At 42.1% G+C, this 24,647-nt stretch overlaps 1 protein-coding gene across 1 annotated transcript in view; it reads right to left on the bottom strand.

Annotated features, from left to right (window-relative positions):
- Nucleotides 1-2,022: 2,022 nt before the first annotated feature.
- The window catches only part of si:ch211-26b3.4 (connector enhancer of kinase suppressor of ras 2), an 867,895-nt gene continuing 845,270 nt past the window's right edge, over nt 2,023-24,647 (bottom strand). The window contains exons 23-25 of the mRNA XM_068047793.1: nt 24,033-24,546; nt 11,450-11,649; nt 2,023-3,737 (exon numbers count right to left, since the gene is read on the bottom strand). Of these exons, the coding sequence (XP_067903894.1) occupies nt 3,522-3,737; nt 11,450-11,649; nt 24,033-24,546 (930 nt within the window). The 3' untranslated portion in view covers nt 2,023-3,521. The remainder of the gene's footprint in view (nt 3,738-11,449; nt 11,650-24,032; nt 24,547-24,647) is intronic.

The following is a 24,647-nucleotide window of genomic DNA, read 5'->3' as shown; positions in this document are numbered from 1 at the left end:
GTCTTGGAGAGTCCTCAGTTGCAGCTGGTTTTCAAACTTGATGTTTTTTGAAGAGAATGAGAGAAAGGGAGGCATACAGCCTTGCTTGCTGCTGTACATTCAGTTACTGCTTGTCTCTTTTTGTGTAACTAAACTCACAGTTTTTTCAGAGATGGACAATCACAAGACTGCCTCAGTGTATTCTCTGGTACCTTCTAATGTAATACAGGGTTCAGAATTGGCTCCACAGGCCCCAGAATGCTAATATTTACACTCAGATGGGTTTGCTCTTTCAAGGTCAATGTGTCAGGATTGCCTTGACTGCTGTGCTAATGAAGCAATCCTAGGTAATTCAATTACTCAGAGCAAACTATTGTTCTGGGTCCAGGGCTTCGCAGACTTCTGTCTCCGGTTGGGCCTTGGAATGTGCAAAGGTGTTTCAGATGAAAATTGCAATGGCCAACTTGGCTGCCAGTTTTGTTAAAAGTTAACCGTAGGATGTTCTCAATTAGAAGTCTAATATAAGTTTCCAACCGATGAATTAATGTTTCTCATTTGACATATCGTGTTTGCTTGACAAGACTTACTTCCTAGTCTCACTGTCACTTTTACTTGATTTGATATTAAAAATCTTGGCTATATTTTCCAAGTCCATGGAAAATAAAAACTGGCACAGTATATAACAGACTGCTGATTCACTACAAGCCTGTTTCACGCTGCTGGCAGAGACCAATTTCACCCCCAGTATCTTTTCTTCCAGGCCTAATAAGACTGGATATGAAAATCATAATAACAAACCATAATCTGTTTTTTGTCTGCAATGTACTAAATATAAGTTCCATCAAATTTAGGCAATGAAATGTGTGGAAATCTTGTGCAGATTTTTTCTTAAAACATTTTGTGGGTGAAAGATTTGCTGCGCATTGCTCAAACTAGATATTGTAGAGATAACTGTAATATGTTAAGAAGTTGATTTCTCTTTATATTTCTTCAAAATTGTTCATTAAGTAATTGGATCCATTTATCTCCCCATTCCCTCTCCAAATAAGGCATAAAAATCTGATATAGATTTGCCAAATAGGAGCATGTCTGAAAAAAACTTATAATTTTGCTAAGATTTTGTTATACACTAGTATGTTTCTATAAACATCTATTTAAAGAGATGATTATATACTCAGGCCTCAGTTTAATCCCTAAATGACCCAGCTGTTTCCCCTATTTTTTCTTTCTCTTGTCGGAATGAGGGATTCCACAGGTCTCAGCAGCCTTCCAGCACCTTGCCCAACTGAGCCTCAGCACAGAATATTGAACCAGCAAGGGCGTTAGAGTGGAATTTGACCTTCTCGCATGCACATTTTCCACCAGAAATCCCTGGATAGCAATTAAGAGTGATTATTTCTCCTGCCTCCCTCAGTAAGGAGCTCTGAGACCAATTGTAGTGCTCTAAAGGTTGTCCAGGAAGGTCAGCTAAATCAACACAGATTGGGGATTGAATGCAGCTCCTTCTCATTCATATAGCATATTACAGTGTCTCAACATGTTGTCAAAGGGTACAGTTAAAGAATTAGATAAATTTACAGAACTGTAACAGGCCATGTGACCCCAACTGTTCTATGCTGGTGTTTAAGCTACACACACACCTCCTCCTGCCCTCTTCATCTAACCCCATCAAGATATCCTTCTATTCCTTTCTCCCTCATTGACTTATCTAGCTTCCCCTCAGATGCACTTATACTATTTTTCTCAACTACTTGCTGTGGTAGCAAATTCCACATTCACACTACTCTTTGGGGAAAGAGGTTTCTCCCAAGTTCCTTATTGGATTTATTAGTGACTACCTTACCTTTATGCCCCCTAGTTTTAAAATGATTGGAATACTTTACCACCGCGCAGGTCCATTAGGTGTTTTTCAGTGTACAAGGAATTTTGTTTATAATAAGATGGCACATTTATGAGTTTGATTATCTATCACACAAGGCAGACAAAAATGAATACGATCACTTTTAAGGGAAGAAGATTAAAATAGTCAAAGAAGATACTGTATCACAGAGAATTTAATTTAATGAAGTCAAAAGTTTTACAACTTAGGCTTACAACTTGTTCAAAAAAGACTACCTTTAAATTATGAAGATGACACAGAACACATGTTAATAGTTAACCATAGCACTGCAAATAAAAGTTAAATTTTCCTTTTTATTGTTGCAGGGCAACTTACAACTCATATATCTGTGCAATGTACCATGAGGTACACAGTGAGAAACGTACAGTGGAAACCTACATATGCCAAAAAAACCTCCTATTTGTATTCACAGAAAATAAAACAGGTGAGTTAAATGCTGTCAGTAACTGATACATGTTTTCCATTGATTTCAAATCAAAAACGTTACTAAATTTACATTCTCAAATTTGCATGGATTAAAAAGACTCAATGAGGTCTTCAAACACTGATAAGGAAGTCAGCTGACACTAAGTGACCCAAATGAGTATTATCACAGTTTCAGTACACTCCTTCCCCTCAGCCTACAGTTAATGGTGCAGGTAAAGTGCAAGCAATAAAGACAATAAATGACAACAGAATAATGTATTCAGATAATTCTTACTCTTGTGTTTTTTTAAAAGGTACAGTGTGGTCTAACAAGTCTTCTGTCTACTTGCATATAGTTAGAATAATTACCCTGGGAGCCAGAACCAACTTCAGTCAGCTTACCATACACAGTTAATAATAATACAAAACTTGGACACAATTTTTAGTGAATCACCTTGAATGTGTCAATAGTTTATCCACCAGCCTCTGGGCCCCAGGCATATCAGTTTTGAGTCAATGTATTTCTTTAACAAGCAACCGTATAAAAATCGTGAGCAGGGAGTCATATATAAATATTAATACTTGTATGTTTTTAGTCATTTTCATATACAGCTTTTAGCTATAATTTTAATAAAAGCTGGTTGTTTTCAAAGGGACATCAAAAATTACTCTTGTTCATTCAGTGTTACACTAGCAAAACTTTACATACTTTACATACATTCAGCAATTTGTATGTTCAATGCTTACATAAAAATGAATGTTCACCTAAAACTGTGAGTAGATTAAGACATTCCCCTCTGGTTCACCAGAGATTGTTATCAACCACTTGTCACCAGCATTATTCATTAGGATTGGGTGAGTTAAGTTGTCAATATAAAACTGTTGGAACATATAGGTGCTGTTAACTAAAAGCTTAGCTTTTTTTAGTACAACATATACAGTATGCGTGTACTTATAGTTTTTATAAACACTACCGCCTGTCCTTTCAAATGAAAGGTTGAAAGCACATTGTGTTGGTGAACAGAAATAAGGAAAAGAAAGGTTTTGGAAGAAACAGAATACAGACGTTATCTCATGCACATATTAGGCATCCGGTGACACTATTCTGTTATCCAATCTATGTACAAGAATACTGCTGAATACATTATGTACAAATATACAATGTGGATGCTAAACATTTGATACCATGGCGAGATGCTGCTGTCTGCTGGGCAGTGTACTCCAGTTACAAATTGGTTCACACGTGAGTTTCGATGAATGAGTGTGTGTGTGTCAAGAATGGTGCTGGCAATACCAGTTCAGATGCACCATTCTGCGGCTTCATAACAGCATTGTACCCAGAAATGTCCAAGAAAAACTCGTGATTAAGCCTCTTCCACTCTCTCAACTTTTTGGATGTCAAATAGGGATCTTCAAGAATCTGGTTGATAATCACCAGGTCTCCTTCTTTCGCCTGAGGGAAGTAAATAGATTAGAGTCAGAAGTGCAAAAAACAAGATTCTGATTTTTTCAGAAGACTGGTCAGTGGACAACAAGCTCAGATAATTCCATAGTTGCAGGTATATCATCATTATTACACAGATAGGAACACAGGAACAGGAGTAGGCCATTCAATTAGATCATGGCCGGTCTGTATCTCAACTCTATTTAACCGCCTTGGTTACATAACCCTTAATATCCTTACTTTACAGCAATCTATCAGTCTCAGTTAGGCAATTTTCAACGGGCCTAGGCTTTTGGGGGAGTACCCGGGCCCAATTTTAACCCATTTAAAACCCATCCATTTGCACAGAGTTAATATCAGGCCCCCAGATTATCGCCACTGTGTGAAGAAGTGCTTTCTGACATCACCTATCACAGATATGATTCCAGTGATTTCCCGATGTGTTAGCTGTGACTCATGCTCACCTCTGAGTCAGAAGGTTGTGGGTTCAAACCCCAATCCACAGAGTTTAACACAAAATCTTGATGCACACTCCATTGAAGGAGTGTTGCACTGCCGGTTGTGCCGTTTTTTGGGTGAGACATTAAACCAAAGCCCCATCTGTCCTTGCTGTCCTGACCAAAATTTATCTCTCACCAAAAAAAAACAGATTATCAGGTCATTATCATTTGATGCTTGTGGGAACTTGATGTATATAACATTAGCTGCTCCATTTCCTATATTATAACAGTGACTGTACTTCAAAGGTACTTTGTTGGCTATAATACACTTTTGGACATCCTGATGTCATAAAAGACGCAATAGAAATGCAAATATTTCATTCTTGTTTCTCTTAATGACCAGCTGGCAAGATTCCCTGCTGGCAGCTTTACTGGGAAGGCTGGAGACTGTTAACCTGAAGGATTCAATCTTCAGTTTGCTTTTACAACATGAATTGTAAAAATACTGCACTTCAAAGTAGCTCATGTGGTGTGCTTTCAGTCATTTCTGAGATATTCTCTAGAAATGTATATTTTCAGGCCAAGTATCAGGGCTTAAATGATTCTGATCTTGACAACAACATATGTATATCCAACAATATTTGCCGATTCATTCCTCCCCTCTTGGCATTTCTTGGTGGACGAAGATTTTAGGAAGGTTGTACTCATCAGTTGCAGGCCCGCTGGTGGCGAGTCAGGCCTATCCGTGACCGGCAGATTCTCCCACAGCGGGTACAAGTGAAGGTATAGTCGCTGCTGGGGGAAAGTGGATCTATCCTTCTCCTCCTCTTCTCTTTCATGCTGGTTCTTCACTCAGTCTCAAAGGTGTCTGTAGAACTCCTGATGTAGCATCTCCAGACATCACAAACTATGGCCTGCACTTCCCACTGGCAATGGTTGATGTGGCACACAGAGAGGGACTTCTTCAGGCAGTCCTTAAAACGTTTGCATGGGCCCCTCTATTCCTTTTACCCGTGGTCAGCTCTCCATAACACAATCTTGGGCAGGTGACAGTTGTCCATCTGGGCAATGTAATCCGTCCAATGCAGGTGACTTTGCAGGAGGATGGCCTTGATGCTGGTGATGTTGGCTGGCTCCAGGACTTCAATGTTTGTGATGCGGTCCTGCCGATTCATTCCAGAGCATTGGAAAAGAACAGCCATACACAAATACTGGTATATCCCCTGCCACCCTTGCAATCAATATGCTAAAACCGTGGCTTCCTCTCCCACTATGGTTGCCTGCAAAAATGCATCTCATGCTGTGGAAGCTAAGGGAAGGGTGTGATCCCTGTGTGGCAAATAGAGAGAATTCTGTGTATTTATGTCAGACAGTTTTGGAATAACTAGGGTTGAGATGAAAGCCATCATTCCTGACCAGATTTTAGAATGAAGTGTCGGACTAGATTGCCAGTTGTTTGATTGGTCAATTAGTCAGGATATAGAGGCTTATCTTCGGTGCCAATTAAGTTGAACTTGATGAACGTAGTAGTAAGCTAGGAATAAGAAGACATTCTATGGAATAGTGCGCTCCGTTCTGTCCTTGATCGTGATTGGTTGATAGTTCTGTTCCCTGGGGATTTTGGTCTGAAACATATACTGGAGACTTCTCCCAGTGTCTTCAATTCTATCCTGAGATCTGAACTCCAATGGTTGATTGATCACATCTGCTACATATGGCTTTGCAATAAAGTTTACAAAAGATTGTTTCATCTAAGAACCCTGTCGCTTATCAAGTTGTGTAAGAAATATGTTCTGGAAATGGTATTTTAACCCCTTGCACACTGATTCCAGTGTAATTGTTTGAAGTATTGTACCCTAAGTGCCTTACTGTTGCTGTACATTCTTTTATTCATAAATAAATCCAACTTACTTTTAGCCTATATGTATTCATCTAATAGTGTGGCATTTCCCACTTTCCAGAATAGGCAGTAAAACATGATGAGGATGCCATGTGATTTCCTCTGGCCAATATCACAATAAGGGGTTAAATATCAATCCTGTGCATGTTATCTCTGATATGACATGTATAATGGCGCAGTTTTCCTTTCTAATTGATCTTGGAATGACACTGGCAAAGCAGCAATGAGTGCCCACGCCTTTTACCCTGAGGCAACCTTGTCGGGCAGGACTAGAGCCACGTGAAGATAGGGGGGGGGGGCGGTGGGTTCCCTTGCTTAAAGGGCATTAGTGAGTTGAGTTTTTATGACAATCCAGTGGTTTCATAGTCATGTCTATCGGTGCTAGCCCAAACATTCTTAGATTTATTGAATTCAATTTCACTGTTTGCAAAGGTGGACTGTGAACTCACAAGCTCTGGGTTGCTCATCCATGACCATCGTTAGTTTCTGGGAGACCTGGTATGTTTAAGGAAACTACCTTATTCACTGTGAGCAAAATATGAAAATGTTGGAAAAGAGCCCAAGCCTTCATACCCTGGTATGTGTTGAACGAATGGAGTTGGCGAGTGGTATTGGTGGTTATTGGCCCTGAGGATATCTGATCCTGACCCTGTCCTCACTCAGTAGCTATGTACATCCACCATACAGTGCCAGGGACAGAGACCGAGGTTGAATTTTCCTCTCCATTGCCCAGTGCCAGTATGCCATTTGCATTGTTGTCATGCTGGAATCAGCATGTAAAGGGTTAAGTCTGCATCACCCAGTGTATTGATTAAACTGAGAAGAATAGAAAGCTTCAGCTTCCAATTAATTGAAGTGGATACACTTATTGATTAACATCTTTGGTCATTAATAGAGATTGCTTTCATTCGGAATTCATAAATGGCTATTTTGGTTTAATTAAATTATGACAGGTGTATTACCTGCTGCCTTTTTCAGGGTCCATGGAGATGTTAACAAGCTTACAGCTTGAAGGGTAGGCCCCAATTCTTAGAAAGACGATCAAGCTCTTGATTGGTTAGAGCTCTTTATGATTGATAGCCCAGAGAATCCAGTTCTCAAAAAAGGCAAAGAGAAGTAAGAATATGTGTGCAGCTCACACCTAGGAAGTTCAAGGTCTATAAGTTCAAAAGTTCTATGTCAGCCTGAGGTCAATGGTCCACGTTTAGAGAGAAAGAAAGTTGTGTATTTATTACTTAACAAATTGAGGACTGTAGCATAAACTATCTCTCAGAAAACATAAACCTTAGTATACTGTATGATGAAGGAGAACTGTCTGGATACGTCTTAGGTGCTACAAGCTTAACCTGCATGCTGACTATGCTGTTATTGAAAAAAGATGAGAAAGAATAAAGTGTTTTTGCCCTTTCCAGTGTGGAGAAGGTTGAAGCTGACATTCATGTGTCTCAGGTACTGATATAAATCTCCACTATTAAGAAAGAAACATTATATATTCATATTTGTCTGTAATACATTGTCTACAGTACCACGCAACATAGCACATTTTTCCAAATCAGTGGTTTAATCTGTACCATTAATACTTGAAATTATATTATGTCTGGCACAACTGGCAATGCTTTCAAAATGAAAAAAATAGATTTGATCTGGAAATGTGTGTTGCTATAGACAGCAGTTGCTTTTTAAGACTTCAAATATTTTACAAAGGTTATTTAAAAATGGATTTCTCCATATTGTCACAGCCTGTTGCTAGCTTCCAATTTCACCCCATGTAATCTTTCCACAGCACTTATTTTCACATTAGTACTGGAATCCTGGCTGTTGCTTTCCTGAGGTTCAAAGGACTGAAGTGGCGAAGATCCAATACAAGGCCACATACATTGCAATGTAGGCAAGTAGAAAGCGTTGAAAACTCAAGCAACTTCCCTTGCCAGGTTTGCATTGCAAAACTGGACACTAAATTGGGTATAAATGGCCTGAAGTACATCCACCAAAGTCTGCCATTATCCCTCCATGTGTAAAGGGCCCCAAAAAGATATGGAAAGGCCATTACTGTTTGGGCTCTGGATGGATGATCTTTAAGTGGAGACCTGTTGCCTCCAAAGAACCTTTTGCTTTGGCAAGTGCTGTTAGTGATAATGTGGATTTTTGGAGAGCCAGTGTGAAAAAGGTCCTTGGAATTAGCACCTCTAACCTCTGTTCTCGAGAGCCATGAAAGGTTAGACCCCCAGACACAATCAGGGTCTTGGAAGTTGGCTGTTATAATTTATACAGTGACCACCGATGGTGCAAGTACCATATGCTCATTGCCGACAGCATGTTTTTTTTTACAGATACAGCACTGAAACAGGCTCTTCGGCCCACCGAGTCTGTGCCGACCAACAACCACCCATTTATACTAACCCTACAGTAATCCCATATTCCCTACCACCTACCTACACTAGGGGCAATTTACAATGGCCTATTCACCTGCAAGTCTTTGGCTGTGGGAGGAAACCGGAGCACCCAGCGAAAACCCACGCGGTCACAGGGAGAACTTGCAAACTCCGCACAGGCAGTACCCAGAATTGAACCTGGGTCCCTGGGGCTGTGAGGTTGCGGTGCTAACCACTGTGCCACCGTGCCGCCCTTTCTAGATGAAGAACAGGAAGGATGCCAGGCAAGATATCCTAAAATCTGTAAAAATACCGGAAAGGCTCCACACCAGGCAGCTCATACCATTGCCAGCGACGGACAGGCCACCCCCTCCACGTGATTCGTGGGGGGGAGGGGGGTGTGGTCTCCGTTCTTTCAAATGAGCTTCCGCATGAAAGATTGCGGCAGCTCATCGACACGCGGCCGTCACAGGCTGGGCACCCCTTCCTTCACCCGCTGCCAAGGGCAGATGATGATTCCGGCCATGATGTGCCTTTTACTTACTCAGGATATTCCAAAACAAATTACTTTTGAAATTCAATCACTGTTTTTAATGCAGAGAAATGCAGCAGCTAATTTATGAAAAGCATAGTCTTGCATACAGCACGATGAGAACTCTCCTGATCATCTTTGATTAGTGCCATGGGATCTCTTATGTTAACGGAACAGGCAGCCAGGAACTCAATTTAATGCCTCTTCAGAAATACAGCACACTCTCAGTATTGCAGTGAAGTGTCAGCCTGGATTATGTGCTCAAGTGTCTGGAGTGGGGTTTGAACCCTCTGACTCAGAGGTTACACTGTTACCAACTGAGCCAAGCTGACCCTTTTACACAATACCTCAGATTATATCCATATTGTATATTTTCTGATTTCCTTTTTTTTTATAAAGCATGCCATTGCTTCTTAATACATTTAACGACTAAAAATATACAAACTGCTAACAGATTTTCAGTGAAACTTAGCCTGAATATTTAAATTATTATAACACTCATTGAATCTCCCTTCCAAGGTGATCTGACAATATAATAGAGGAATCTCTTACAAGTTTAAAATAAGTCTGTGCTGGCGACCTGGAATATCTTCATTTTCTTCTACCACTGTCTGTGTTCATTATAGTTATCTGTTATGGTGCGTATGAATACTGGCCAACTCTGTTGGGCAAAGCAGTCACCTCACTGAGTCCATTCTATCTATCACACAAGCACTAAAATAGAGCACTAAGAAAGAGCTGGGTGTTGTTTTCTGATAACCAGTAAATATCATGACTGAAGTGTCTCGCCGTTATCTCAAACTGGCTCAAGGTCACTCGAATGCCAAGTGTAAAGATACACAAAATCAGAGGGCTTTGTTCCAATCACCTGGTGCAGTGGGGCGATGGGATACGGGCACGGGAAGTCGCATTCTTTAGCCAAAGGTTAAGACAGTTTTCACAGACAATGTTGCAAATTCCATCCTTGAAACATCCTTCACTGCTGCCACAGGCTGAGAAACTGATATTCTCCATACCCTTTATATCTGCAGTGCCGATCTCCTCAGGTGCCTCAGTCGTTAAGTGCGATGTCCATTGTGGACTGAGTTAGTTGATCACTGCTGAGATGGGTATTGCAAATGACTGACCCATTGAGTAGGGCTCCCACCCTGTTCTTTACTTTTGAGGTATTTCCTATCTTGGACAATAGGAGGGATTGAAAACTAGAAATGTAGTTATGGTAATGTGGATTCTTTATTATAGCCGAGGGTCAGAAATAGCGTAGCTGCAAACATTAGGCAACTCTCAGATTTCTCACAAGAAACAAAGCCTGCCTCATGTTATGAAGTAGACGCCAAGCCACACAATCAATTTCTAATGTCAGTCGAGTGATGGGAGGCACAGGGCAAGTACCAAACCGTATCCATGGGCAAGCTCTGGCAAATGGATGGGAAAGTCCTGGGTGAGCCACCTCTGCATTAGCCATTCCTGGATGAGCATTTATAACTGTTAACTGTCAATTACACCATAGCAATGGTAGAGGCCAAGGAATGGGCTACATGTTATTCTCCCAGCTATGATATGGCACTCCTTTTGAGCAAGTGGGTAGAGGGGGAAGAGGGGTGTGGGTATGTGAAGGATAACAAAATGACAGATTCAAAATGGTTCACAATTAGAAACTTAAGTCTAGAAATGACCTCTGCCAGTATTAGTAAAACTACAGCTAACACATTCATATGATGTTCCTCTGTCTATACTTCAGCAGAGGTGTTAACCCCTTTATTCTATATGGGCTAATGAGTGTTGCAAATATGAGTTAAGCGTTCATTGGAACAGGACTAGGCCTTTCATCCCTGGACTTGGCATTTAATAATATCATGGTTGATCTGCACCTCATCTCAATTTTTCCTGCCTCTACTTCCATATCCCTTGATACCTTTGCCTTGATACCTTGCCTAAGAAAAATCTGTCAATCTTAGTCTTGAAAGCACCAACTGACCCATAATCCACAGCCTTTTGTCAACAGGGGGTGGGCAAGAGATCCAGATTTCCATAAACCACTGTGTGAGGCCATTCCTTGGCCTCGACCATTGCCTGATTTCACTACTGAAAGGCCTAGCTCTAATTTTACAATGATGTGCCCTTTTTCTTGATTTCCCCCACCATAGGAAATAGTGTTCCTGTATCTACCCTATTGAATACTTTTAATATTTTACCTACCTTAACTAGATCAATCCTCAATCTTCTCTACTCAAGCTAATACAAGCCAAATTTATGCAACCTGTCCCCATAATTCACCCCTCTTTGCCCCAGTATTATTCTGGCGAATCTGCATTGCACCCCCTCGAGCTCCTAGCAATGACAGGGCTTTCTAAAACCTTAATTCTCTAATGTAAAGTGCCACATGTTAAGGATCACTGCCGTTCGGAGAGGTCAAAAATATTCATCTTGTTCCTCCAAGTTTTGAATTTAGACAAGTAAATGATGCTGCTTCTCACCTTAAGCGTGCTCTTTAGCATCCTAATGTGGTGCAATTTTTCATTGACAACTGGATCATTACATCTTTTTATAAATGACCTTTTGAATTCTTGTTTGGTGGATGGGCGTTGCTCTCCAATTGCAGACAGACTGGCTTGCTCCAGGGACCTGTACAACTCCTGCAACCCATCTGTAGATCTTCTGTCTTCTGCTGTACTTTCTGGAAGGGAATATTGCAGGCGTTTGAATCTTGTCACACGCACTGACCAAATCGGACTTTAAACATACATGTTTATATCTGGCCCATATTTTGTAGTAATACTTGCGACCGACATATGAGCTTTTTTTTTAGGTTTTTACAAAGTAAGGCTTCTTGGTGGTGGTTAGGAAGCTAATGTTTTTGTAAGAGAACTTAAGATGATGTTGCAGCAAGTAGACTCATATTTTAAAAAAAGCAGAGCTCCTTGAGACAGTTTGGATCCATGAATGATGAGCCCTTAAGTAGAAAGAATTAAATCCGATCAATCTTCATTCATTTCAGGCCACATTTAATATAACAGAATTCACAGTATAACATGAAACTGGGAAGCTATCTCTTGCAGAGCAATCCACGGAAAACCACAAGCCATTATTTATTAATTTGTAATAAAATTATAAACAAATGAAATAAACAATTAAAATTTATGTATATATTATTGATCCAATAATAGAAAAGATTTTAAACTTTTTTTTGCTTGATTGGATAAATGAATATTGAAACTAGGTTACAAAAAGCCAAATAAATTTACATCTGTCAACAGATTTCAGTTTGCAGAGGGACATGGCTAACTGCCAGCTATTAAAACAAAAAACACTCTTTTGGACTGCTAAGTGCTCTGCGCTTAATGAAATCTATACACGCAACTACTTCTGAAATAAATAATCAGGCTTAGTCAGGGAATTGACTGCATAGGAGATTTGGTAACTGGCATCAGTCATCATGATGTTTATACTCATTATTATAGCTACACGTCAGTTAGTCTCAAACTAACCAATTAAATACTAAAATGTAATTCTTCCAACAGCAACTACAGCGCATTCATGATAGTCAATGAAAAAGGCATCCAATTTATGTATACGTTATTTTGTAATGTCTTGGATGGATCTTAAATGAATCTATTCCCAGTCTTCCGAATGCATGTTTCCATTTACAAAGCATTTGGCACATTTTACATTATCTATAATAGTGATTGTTACAAAAACATTTACAAAATTGCAATTCAAATATATATGTTGCAAGAAAAATATCAAACAAGGTGAATCAAATTGTACCTTTTAAGATTACAATATAAATAAAGTAGGACCAAACAAAACCCATTTTAACAATTATGAATCGGTCACTGCTCCCTCTTACCTTATAAATTCTCCATTCTTGTGCTGTTTCCACTGTTTTCAGACATAAACAATGTAATCTTACGAGATTACATTATTTACGTCATGTGACTGCGGCCTTGCTGATCGGCCTGAAACAGGGAACAGGGGATTTTTAAAGTAGGAGGGGCAACACTCACTCTTCCATTGACCAACAGTTGCAGGTTATTAATGACTGATTAAACAAACTGCGGTATTTGTAATGCATATTATTTACATGCACGTTTTTATTTTCTTTAAACAAAGCAAACTGGTGATATTTGCTGGAAGGAATTACCATTCTAGATCCAGTCAATCAAGTTAAAGCCTCATGCATTCACACACAAATATTATTGACAGAAATTCAACATAGCTGCCCTGATTTGTTAAATTTAGAATGAATGCAATTAAAAGATGCAATTTTGTTTTAGATTCTGTTGGGGGAAAGATAAAAAGAATGATGAACTTCAGCTATAATATCTCCACAATGGCATGAATTAAACGTATGATTTATTAGCAGGATATACACCATGATCAGGGCCATCATCTCACAGAGACAAAATGAGGTAAATCACGTGAGGTGCAGCTTCCAGAAGGGACCCTTACAGTGAGACGGCAGATTGAGTGTGAAGGACATAGCACCTGATTCTCATTCCTCCTGGTTTTATTTGAACTATTAGAGGGTCATTATGTCCATGAATAGGGTGCACCAACCTCCACGTTCAATTGATCTGCCCTCTCATCAAGCAAGGTGAGCTCGATCAAAGAAAATAGACTCCAATGTCCCTTTCTTTTTACAAGGATTTCTGGGATTATTACCAGTAATTTGGGGATGACTCCCCAAGATTCTATCCAAACAACCAAACAGCAGCCTTGGTTCTAATAAATAGAATTGAATTTGGTAATCATTAACTGTTTCACTTTCACTCTTGTCCAAAGTTTCGATGGCCTGAAAAGATTGAAGTGGAACCCTTCACCAGCTCATTGCAGTTACTGAGGGACTTGGACTCCTGCATTTATCTCTTACTCTTGGAAAGTTGACTCTGCCACAATTAATCGACGAGAAAGAACAGTTGTCAGTTTACTGAGCTGTAATTCTACAGCTACAAAGAAGATGACCATTCACACTGGCAATGAAATATATACAAGGATCATTTTAACCTAAACCACCAGGTGGTAAACTGACATGATGTGATCTCCCAGTCAATTTAACTTTCCACTGATTTGATTGGGAAGTAAAATAGGGTGGAGTACAAAATGGGCGTTCGATCTGATCGTGTTAGTTTCCTTCCAGGGGGATGAAGCTTTAATTATTCCCATAAGGTCACTCCAGTTTACACATACTGGGCTGAAATTTATGGTGCGGCGGACGTAAACAATGGCAGGGGCAGACCGCACCCCACCCCGCCCCCCGCCTGATGACGTGGAGGGGATGGGCAGTCTGTCCCCGGCAAGAGCGTCAGCTGCCTTTGTACAGGTGCTGACGCCATTTTTAAAGGGCTTCGAGCCCTAACTTTCAATTTAAATATTTAAAGCAGAAATGATTGTAAAAAATTAATTACATTGACCCTGACCCTCTCCCACCCCCCAATAACCATAGAATTAAGTACCTGCCCTGCCCCCCGCACCAAAACACTTACCCTGTGCTCTTGACGTTCCCCACCCCTACAAAGTTCATAAAATTTAAACTTTACCCCTTCCCACCACCCCCTAGACCAATGAAATTACTTTGACGCTGCTCCCCCCCCCACACTGAAAAAATTACCTGCTCCCCCTCTCCACCAGTGTTCCGCCTCGGATCCCTGGATGGTGATCCGAGGGCGCGGCTGTGCCAGCCACCAGCACTAATATTGCCCCGAAACAGATGGCAGGAGTGCGTAGGTCATATATTCATTCAAATTATGTAACATATGTAAATTTGGCTTCCGTTGCCATGCGGCAGGGAGGAGTGTGCCGCCACAAAACCTTGTTGCTGTCGGAAATATTGGGCTGGACCTTCCTGGTGTCGAGGCCCATGACGAGCCTCAGCTGGAGGCATTTTCCGGCCCCCCGCCCCCACCATGTCCCCTGACGTCGGGGGGTCTGGAATTTCAGCCCACTGAGTATATATTTTTTTAAAGGGTGCACTATTGGGAAGTTTTATCAGCAGTTTTGCTCCTGGATTTTAGGCAAAAACAGCCAATGGCACAAAAAACATCATCAAAACCACAAGGGAATGAGGTTCATTGCTGCAGTATGAACCCTGCAGCACTCTGGCATTTGTGACAGAGTTGTGATGTTCAACTGCTATGATAGATCTGTGTTTAACCTGGACTGTACCTTTAAGGCCACTTAGGTACTCCATGTACAGAAGTGCCTAATGGCTGATGGAGGTTCTGTAGATTGACAGTTGCTTGTAAATCTCCAGCTCCTGGACAATGCCAGGGTAACTTGGTGAGAGCAGGAAACAGCTGATTTTATTTCTCTTTTCTTTATACTCCTGACACCATCGTATAATGGACACAAGCTAGATATAAGACTTTATTGACCTTTCAGAAGTGGTTGTTTCCATGTAAGGTAGAATTATTCTTTCTACTGTTGAGGTATAGCACACTGCTTAATCTGTGGATTCTGTTATGTAGGGGATACACTGACTGTAGACAATGGCTGGGATTTTATCCAGGCGACGGGGATCTTGACATCCAGCAAAACTGCAACTGAGAACCCCGCTTTGCCCCTTGTGTGGGAGGCCCGCCGAATCAATTGCCAATTAGCCACTTAACTGGACAGTGCCAGGCCTGCCACGGGATTAAGGACCCTGGCGACGGAAGTCTCGCCCTCTGAAAGCTGTTGGCCAATCAGAAGTCCTTTAACTGAACAGCACCACTGCGGAGGCAGTGCTGTTGCCAGTGGAACATCCACCCGAGGGCCAGAAGTGCGCTGGACCCAGGCCACGGGTAGGTCAAGGCGGGTGGGGTCTTGCAGGCTGGGGGTCGTGTGGGAGGGGATGTAGGGGGGTCAGCATCAAGGGCAGGGTGATGGCTCTCAGCAGGCTCCCCCTTTCCAATGCTGCGTCCCTCATTCAGTCCCTTTTAATGAGGGACCACCCCCCCCACCCCCACCCCCCCCCCACCACAACCCTGGAGCCAGTAAGCAGCCCATACAGTTTCTTCTGAAGTGCTCCTCCTGTGGTGTCAGACCCACTTGCCACTCAGCTAATTGTGATAGCGGCGGGATGAGGCCCTTAATTGGACATTAATTGCCCACTTAAGGGCCTCAATTGGCAGTGGGGTGGGAAGGCTGTTCACAGGCCTGCCCCAGACTTAATTTTGGCAGAAGGAGGGTCCCCTTCCACCACCATCCCCCCCGATTACATGCTCTACCCGTCTCCAAACCTGCCAGGGGAGAGCATAAAATTGTCCCCAATGTGTTTAGTGAGATGATGTTTTCATGTGAGGGAATTTTCAGGCTTAGTTTCAAAAACAGCGCATTTCAAAAGGAGATGTGCTGGGTGAAGCAGTTCACTGGAATGGGTGTGGCAGGAATTTGCTCCAGCTCCTTCCCCCATTATCTAGATCTTAGTCACACCATCGTGGTGTGCGGTGGCAAGAGGAGGGCGGGACCAGCAGAGGCAGGTCTCTGGTCTCAGAGGCTGGGATTAATGCTGACTCAGTCTCTCAACTGGGGAGACTAAAAGGGAAAGAAGAGCAATAAATATAATTGCCACCTGGGTAAGTTTATACTACAGATGGCATTGTGTTCTTTTGGGCTTTTCGGTTTGTTTGGAATTAAACTGTAAAGCTTGTAGTAGTGAGCACAGTAAGACAGTGATGATGATGGGATTTGGTCAGCCCTGGCAAGGTTGCATTTATTGCAGATCCCTCATTGTCCTGAGAAGGTGGTGGTGTGCCTTCTCTGATAGCACTTGTTTGTGCTACTCAGTGGCTTTATAAGCCACTTCAGAGGGATCATGTGGGATGAGAGTTACTATCCCTGAAGGAAATTAAAGAAATTCCGGCAGCTTTTATGGTAATTTTCCCAGCTGTGTTCTCTCTTGTTTACAGACCTTTTAAAATGTCCAAGTAGATAAAGCTGATTGCTCTTTTGCAGGAATATGGGAATAGAATAGTTGGGTGCTGTCTGGCCAGCACAGACACGATGGGCCGAAGGGCCTGTTTCTGTGCTGTATAACTCTATGATAATATGACAGGGCAGAACGTCACTAAAATATTAGGAGCATCAACATTTTCCTCTTCACTCCTTGAAGAAAATCCTTTTTCTCTTCTTCTCCTCTTGCCATCCCATGCCAACCTTTGGCGAAGAGAGCAGGTGAGGGACCTCATTCCAAGGATCTGTCATTTTTCCACCATCAGGAGTTCAGTGAGGGCAGCTTGGAGTTCTGATTTTCACTCCCATCCCTGACCTGGTTCAAAGACTGAGTTCGCTGAATGGGGAATGTGGGGTACAATACCTGGTAGCAGGCGACAGACGTTATAAAAAAGGCAACCATAGCTGCATCCAGCGTTCTCTGACTCTAACTGTGGAATCCTTTAACTGACAGTCAAAATGGCCACTCCCCTCCACCCCACCCCCGATTTCTACCAGCCATGTTTGATGGGCAGGAGCTGGAACTGGCAGTAATCCAGTGGAAAGGGCCGAAAGTGGCTTTGGGAATTGTTACTACGTCATTTTGCTCTAATTAACACATATTCACAAGGTTCCCATCTGTTTCTAGAACAATAGTTGCCTGGTTCAAGCCCAGCCTGAAAGGTTAAATTTGCTGCACAATATAGCGATAGGTGATACAAGTTAGTGCTATTGCATGACAGGAGCATGTGGTGGAAATTCCAGGCATGGCGATTGTATTACAAGGACCTGAAAGAGTTAATGTTGGAGACAGTGAGAGAAACCACAATCATCAGTGTGGAGGCCAGGAATATCCAAAGACATCGAAAATCTGACCCAGAACTGCCAGATCTGTGCGATACAAAGACCAGAATCTCTGTTAACTACTCAATTTCCAACCAGACCTTGGCAATGTCTAAGTATGGATTTATTCATGTTCAATGGAAAGTCCTACATAATCATAAACATAAACTGGAGCAGGGATGTCTTGCTGAAATTATACAGGGCCTTGGTGAGGCCACACCTGGAATATTGTGTGCAGTTTTGGTCTCCTTATCTGAGGAAGGATCTTCTTGCTATAGATGGAGTGCAGCGAAGGTTTATCAGACTGATTCCTGGGATGGCGGGTCTGACGTATGAGGAGAGATTGAGTCGGTTAGGATTATATTCGCTGGAGTTCAGAAGAGTGAGGAGAGATCTCATAGAAACTATAAAATTCTAACAGAACTTGACAAGGTAGATGCAGGAAGGATGTTCCCGATGGTGGGGGAGTCCAGAACTAGGGGTCATAGTCTAAGGAAACGAGGTAAAATTTTCAGGACTGAGATGAGGAGAAATTTCTTCACCCATAGAGTGGTGAGCCTGTGGAATTTGCTACCACTGAAAGCAGTTGATGCCAAAACATTGTATGTTTTCAAGAAGGAGTTAGATATAGCTCTTGGGATGAAAGGGATCAAAGGAAATAGAAGAAAGCGGGAACAGGTTACTGAGTTGGATGATCAGCCATGATCATAATGAAGGGCAAAAAAGCTTACTCCTGCTCCTATTTTCTATCATCATTGGTTACTTCTTAAGGTGGATAGAAGGGAGAAGTTTTTATCCAATAACAGAAACAGTTATAGAGTGATACAGGCCATTCAGCCCACTGAGTCTGTGCTGACCATCAACCATTCATTTATACTAATCCTACATTAATCCCAAATTCCCTACCACATCCCCACAATTCTCCTACTACCTACCTACATTCGGGGCAATTTACAATGGCAAATATACCTATCACACTGCAAGTCTTTGGCTGTGGGAAGAAACCAGAGCACCTGGCGGAAACCTACACAATCACAGGGAGAACTTGCAAACTCTGCACAGGCAGTACCCAGAACCGAACCCGGATCACTGGAGCTGTGAGGCTGCAGTGCTAACCACTGCACCACTGCGCCACCCTAATGTTCTACAAGACATCTTTGTGACACATGGTATCCCTGATGAAGTACTGTCAGACAGCAGACCACAGTCTGCGAATGAATATTTCATACAGTTTGTGACAAGAATGAGATTTCAACATCTCACAAGTTCACCATGTTATCCAGTCGAATGATGAAGCGGAAAGAACTGTAAGAATCATCAAGTCCTTAATGAAGAAGAATGAACATCTTCCAACCTCACTTCTAATTTATCGATCTACACCATTGATGTGTGGACTATCACCTGCAGAGTTACTGATGGGCAGGAAGATAACGCAAGTTCCTGTGTCGCCTAAAAAATTGCTTCCAGGATTGAATGTCTGGGACTACAAGAGAGTAATAAACTGGGAAAAATGTTATAGAGGGCAACAAACTCGAAATTACAGCAAAAGATTTTGTGCCAGACACTTACCAAAACTAAATGACAGCCAGAGAGCATGGATACCTGACCTAGAAAGGGAAGGTACTGTAATCCACAGAAATGAAAACTACCAGAAATCATGTGTGGTTCACACAATAGAAGGAAACATATGTAGAAATAGGAGAAACATTATCCCTATTCCCCACAGGCAGCAGTCACTCATTCATTTAGATGACCCAGATGATGATGATGAAGAAACCCAAAGCGAACAGAATTCTACAAGCATTAGTAGAAACCAGCCAAGTCAGCGATCAAGACTTACAAGGAAGACTACTGATCATCCCACTCAGAATAGAACAAGATCAGGGAGAGTTGTGAAACCTCTTAACAGACTAAATCTGTGAAGTCAGAGACTTGGGAGAAGAAAGGATAGCAGGTAAAGTCAAGAATGTATATATGTTTACGAAAATATATGAATAAAGACTTGGGTGAAAATGTAGTATAAGGAGCTGAAAGGCTTAATGTTGGAGGCAGTAAGAGCAGCCCCTCCTACTGTGTGATAATGTAACAGTCAGATGGTAATGGGCTTTGGAAAAAGAGAGTTGTGGCACAAAGGATGCTAGCTAAAGAGGCTTAAGGAGAGTGTAAATAGAGATGTGTAAATAATAAAAGAGTTACTGGCTGACCTAATCTAGACTCCAGTATACCAGTAACGTCCTATCTACACTACTACAACACACTACGACTTGTGTGTCAATTAAGTTTGGGCCAATTCACACTACAACTCACATGGTGCAAAGGGCTTTCATTCTGTACTGGCACTGCAGTTATGGTGTAAATGCAGCCTGAAATCAAAATCAGGACCATAGCTGACACCAGAGCTAAGGTGGGTGAGACTCCCTGGAGTATGGATCCTCACTCCACTTTGCTTTGGAGACAGTTAGGACCTTAACACCTGATTTACATGACACCAGCCTAAACTGCCCTGCATGGATGCTAAACTCACGTTGAAACAGGAGTAGGCCATTCAGCTACTCAAGCCTGTTCCGCCATTCTATTAGTCTGCACTTCCAACTCCGTTTACCCGCCTATGCTCCATAGCCCTTGATATCCTTGCCCGATAAGAATTTATCAGTCTCTGCCATGTAAATTTCAATTGACTGCCATCATCCACTTCTTTTTGGGAACAGAATTCCAGATTTCCACATTGTTATGTAAAAAAGTGTTTCCTGATTTCATGCCTGAATGGCTTAACTCTAATTTTAAGATTGTGCTCCCTTGTTCTGGATTCTCTAAGCAGAGAATATAGTTCCTCCCTTCCTACCTGCACAAATCCCTTAATCATTTTAAGATCACCCCTCAATCTTCTAAGTTCATAGGAAGATAAGCGTAAGTTATGTACCTTGTCCTCACAAGTTAACCCTTTAAACCATGGTACAATTCTAATGTATCTGTGCTGTATCCACTCCAAGGCCAATGTATCATTTCCTGAGGTTCAGTGCTAACAATGAACATAGTACTACAGATGGGGTCTCACCGAGGATCTGTACAAGTGAAGCATTACTTCCTCCATTTTGTATTCCAGCCCTGGAAAAAAGGCCAATTTTCTATTAGCCTTTTTGATTGTTTTTGTACCTGTAGTGTGAGTGCATTATAAATAGAAAGAACACATGAGCTATGCTGACCTTTGAAGCTGTATCCCAGCTCGGTGCTCCTGTCAAATAATGTGCTGTGCCAAGAGAGTAAAATTCAGCCCAGGAAAACCAGGAATTTTAAAACCTCAAATCTGTGGCAATTAATGGCTTGAATTACATGCAGTAGCTGAGCCAATGTATAAATAAACAGTGACCCGATTTCCATATATTTTTCCAGAGCTAAATCTCATCCAGGCCCTATGGCTCACTTCCTGTCCTAACCAAATGTCTAAGTTTGTTATTGTGACTAAAGGGATTTTGCAGATGAAAGCCACTCATTTCTGGAGTAAGGTGACAGGCGGAGTTAGTAAAGCACCCAGTGAACTATGATACATGTGCTGTAGAAACAGACATGCTAACTCTCGTGAATTGATAGCGAGAGACGTGATTTCACAGTCAAATTCTGCCTGACTCGTGAGCTCATGAGAGGGCTGTGAAATCTTGGGATTTTTCTGCTGCTGACATTTGTTCAGGGAGCTGGGTCGAGGCCGGTTCTGATTCTCAGTCTGCTGGTTACGAGAGCTGCTCCACAAGGCCCCAAAGCTGCCGCTGTTTTTTTTTGATATTGCACACAACCCCCCCCACTGCTTCCCACAAAACAACACTCATCATTTTTAAGGTGGTAATATCCCACAAGGGGAAAGACTGGAGATGGTGAGCCAGGGGGCTGGAGTGCTCACGTTGTCTTTCTCTCTTGGCGTAGGCACGATGGGAACCCTAGGAGTTGACTTACAATTTTGGTCGAATTTTCAAATTCCGGCATGCCCTCTCCACTCCTCTAACACCAAGCTTCTTATTGTTTTTCACTTCTTCACTATGATGGCCCCTCATTTAGCCAGTACATCCTGCCCTCTCTAATCAGTCTCGCCACCCTCTCTGCTTTAAAAACAACTCCCTAAAATATTTTTCTTCTATTGTGCCTTTCATTTCCCAACCTAGTCTTTATTTTCACACTTCCCCTCCTGTTAGGATTCACTGTTTTGCACTCTCAACATGAAGCACTTTGAGATGTGTCCTTGCATACAAAGTACTGTACAATTGCAAATTGTTGTCTATTGGTACTAAAACCTCAGCAGAACTGTACTGTTCATTCAGTATCTATTATTCTGCATGACTATGTCCATTTGTTATATTAAATTGCTTCAAGATATTGCAATAATAAAACTAATCATTGAAAACGTTACACTCCCCACCTATAAAAATGTATACACAGGCTGGGATTTTATCCGGGCGACGGGGGTCTTGACGAGGACTCCATGTTGCCCCTTCTGCGGGAGGCCCGCCGAATCAAGTGCCAATTAGGCACTTAACTGGATAGTGGCAAGTCTTCCACGGAGCCAAGAACCCTGTCGACGAAAGTCCTGCCCTCTGAGAGCTGCCAGCCAATCAGAGGCCAGCAGCTCTTTAACTGAGGCCGGCAGCTCTTTAATTGAGCAGCGCCACTGCAGAGGCGACAGCTGCTGCCGGTGGAGCAGCCATCCGATGCCCAAGAGCAGCGCTGGACCCAGGTCACAGGTAGGTCAGGGCAGGAGGGGTCTTTTGGGGTGAGCTTTGTGGGGGAAGGGGTGAAGGGGTTTGGCAGTCTGGGCAGGGGGATGGCTCTCAGCTGAGCACTTTGCCTTTTAACGATGGACCTCCTCCCCAAATCCTCCCCGCACCTTCTGGAGCTGGCAAGCAGTCCGCATAGTTCTTCCTGCTGTGCTTCCAGTGCAGCGACAGGACCATCCGCTGCTGGGCTAATTGTGGGATGAGGCCCATAATTGGGCATTAATTGTCCAGTTAAAAGTCTCAATTGGTGGTGGGATGGGAAGGCCGGTCACATGGCTTCTCACCCCGGACTTAATTTTGGTGGAGGTGGGTAAGTGGCGAGGCCCCGCCCACCACCATCTCACCCGATTATATGCTCACCCGCCTCCAAACCCGCCCTGTGGGAGAGAATAGAATTCCCGCAGAGTGATGCACAAGGTATTGCAACAGTGTAGGACTGGGTGGATGGGCCAGAGGGTTTTTACCTGCTAGTTATTTTTCATATGTTTGTATTAATTTAACTGGCAGTACTATATTTTGAATAATTTGAAGGTGACAGTAGCTACTCCAATGTAGATAAATGTAGTTTTAATGTATTAATGCATTAAACTGGGATACGTGGGTTAGTTTCATGCTATTAGGAGGTAGCTGTTTCAGCCAATTGTGACTTTGGTTGGAGGGTGGATCCTGCTTCATCACATGTGGGGATAACAGGTAGGATTTTTAAAAAGTTTTTTATAAAGCATTTCAGATGCAGTAATATAGTTTTTGTAAAGAGTTTAAACCTGTTCGAGATTAAATATGCCATTAATGAGGTTTATAAACCAAATGTCCACCTATATTGGTTTATGTTTGGAAAAAAAAAGTAACTCATGATTTTTTTTACCAAATCTCTTGATTTTTTAAGAGTTTGTCTCTTGATTTATGATACGGTGGGATTAGCATGTCTGTATAAACCAAATGCTCAGTAGGAAGCAATGGAATACAAAACGGTTTTCATCATGTGAAGAGAATTTAGTAGCTCCCTCCTGATTTGGTTATTACTGCTTTTTAAAAATTGTTTCTAATGTCAGTCTTGACTCAGCAGTAGTCAGACGATCATGAGTTCAACCAACACACTAACATATAATTTAGGCTGACACTTCAGTACAATACTGAGGAGGGCGCTCCAATGCTGTCATTTGGTTGAGACATTAGCTCAAGGCCATCTGTCTGATCATGCCACTATTGGAAGAAGATGAGAGAGATCACCCATTGTTTTGTCCAACATTTCTCCCTCACTAAAAGCACGAAAGCTGCTTAACTGGTCATTTATCTCATCCATTGTTTGTGAGACCTTGCTGCGGGCAATGTGGCTAATACATCCGCCTACATAACAATGACGACAACGCTGCAAAAGCAATTTATTGTCTGTGAAGTGCTTTGGGGGCATCTTTAGAACGTGAAAGGTGATATCATAAAAGCAAGTTCTTTCCTCAATGAAATAAATTCCAGTCACATTCAATACTTTCCAATCACTCTGTCCAAAATTACTGTGCTCTGTATCAAAAATGTTGCTTATACCAACCTTGCCTCTTTGCGCCATTTTGCTTAAAACCTTGAATCTCATCGTCCTCAGACCTCTCCTCAGCGAGTCCAGGAGGGAGAGCATGCCCTTTTATTCTCGCTTCCCTATTCCTTGGCAGACTCTGGCTGCGTTGTTTACATCCTCTAATGTGAGATCCAGGTGCTCGTTCACACTCCACCAATGGAAAAGGACCGTCACGGTCATGGTTGTGGCGTCTCTGAACGGGCAACGTTGCCTGCCGTCTCCTTTCAGGTGACATTAGTCCTGTTTTACTGGGGATATAATCTGTTTCCAGAGGGACAGTCTGTAGGAAATGCAACCCTGAACTGGTTAGAGGTGTTTCAATCAGGTCCTGCCATGACCGCCTTTCTCTGTATGAAGATCTACAGCTGGATGAATGTGTACTTCCTGATGCATCGTGCCGTGAATCCTCAGCAGATGAGTGCGAGTACGTTGACTCACTTGAGAAATGTCGCCCGTGCTTAGGTTCAGGGAAGGGACTTGAAGAATTAACCTATAGTAAAGGGAAAGAAGCAATTCATCTGTAATTATAATAATTATCAGCAATAGATGTATTTTTTATAAATAAGTCTGAAAAATGTGGTTCATGATGCT

Source organism: Heterodontus francisci, chromosome 15, assembly GCF_036365525.1.
Source record: "Heterodontus francisci isolate sHetFra1 chromosome 15, sHetFra1.hap1, whole genome shotgun sequence".
Classification (NCBI taxonomy): domain Eukaryota; kingdom Metazoa; phylum Chordata; class Chondrichthyes; order Heterodontiformes; family Heterodontidae; genus Heterodontus; species Heterodontus francisci.
This window is presented reverse-complemented; position numbering and strand designations above follow the sequence as displayed.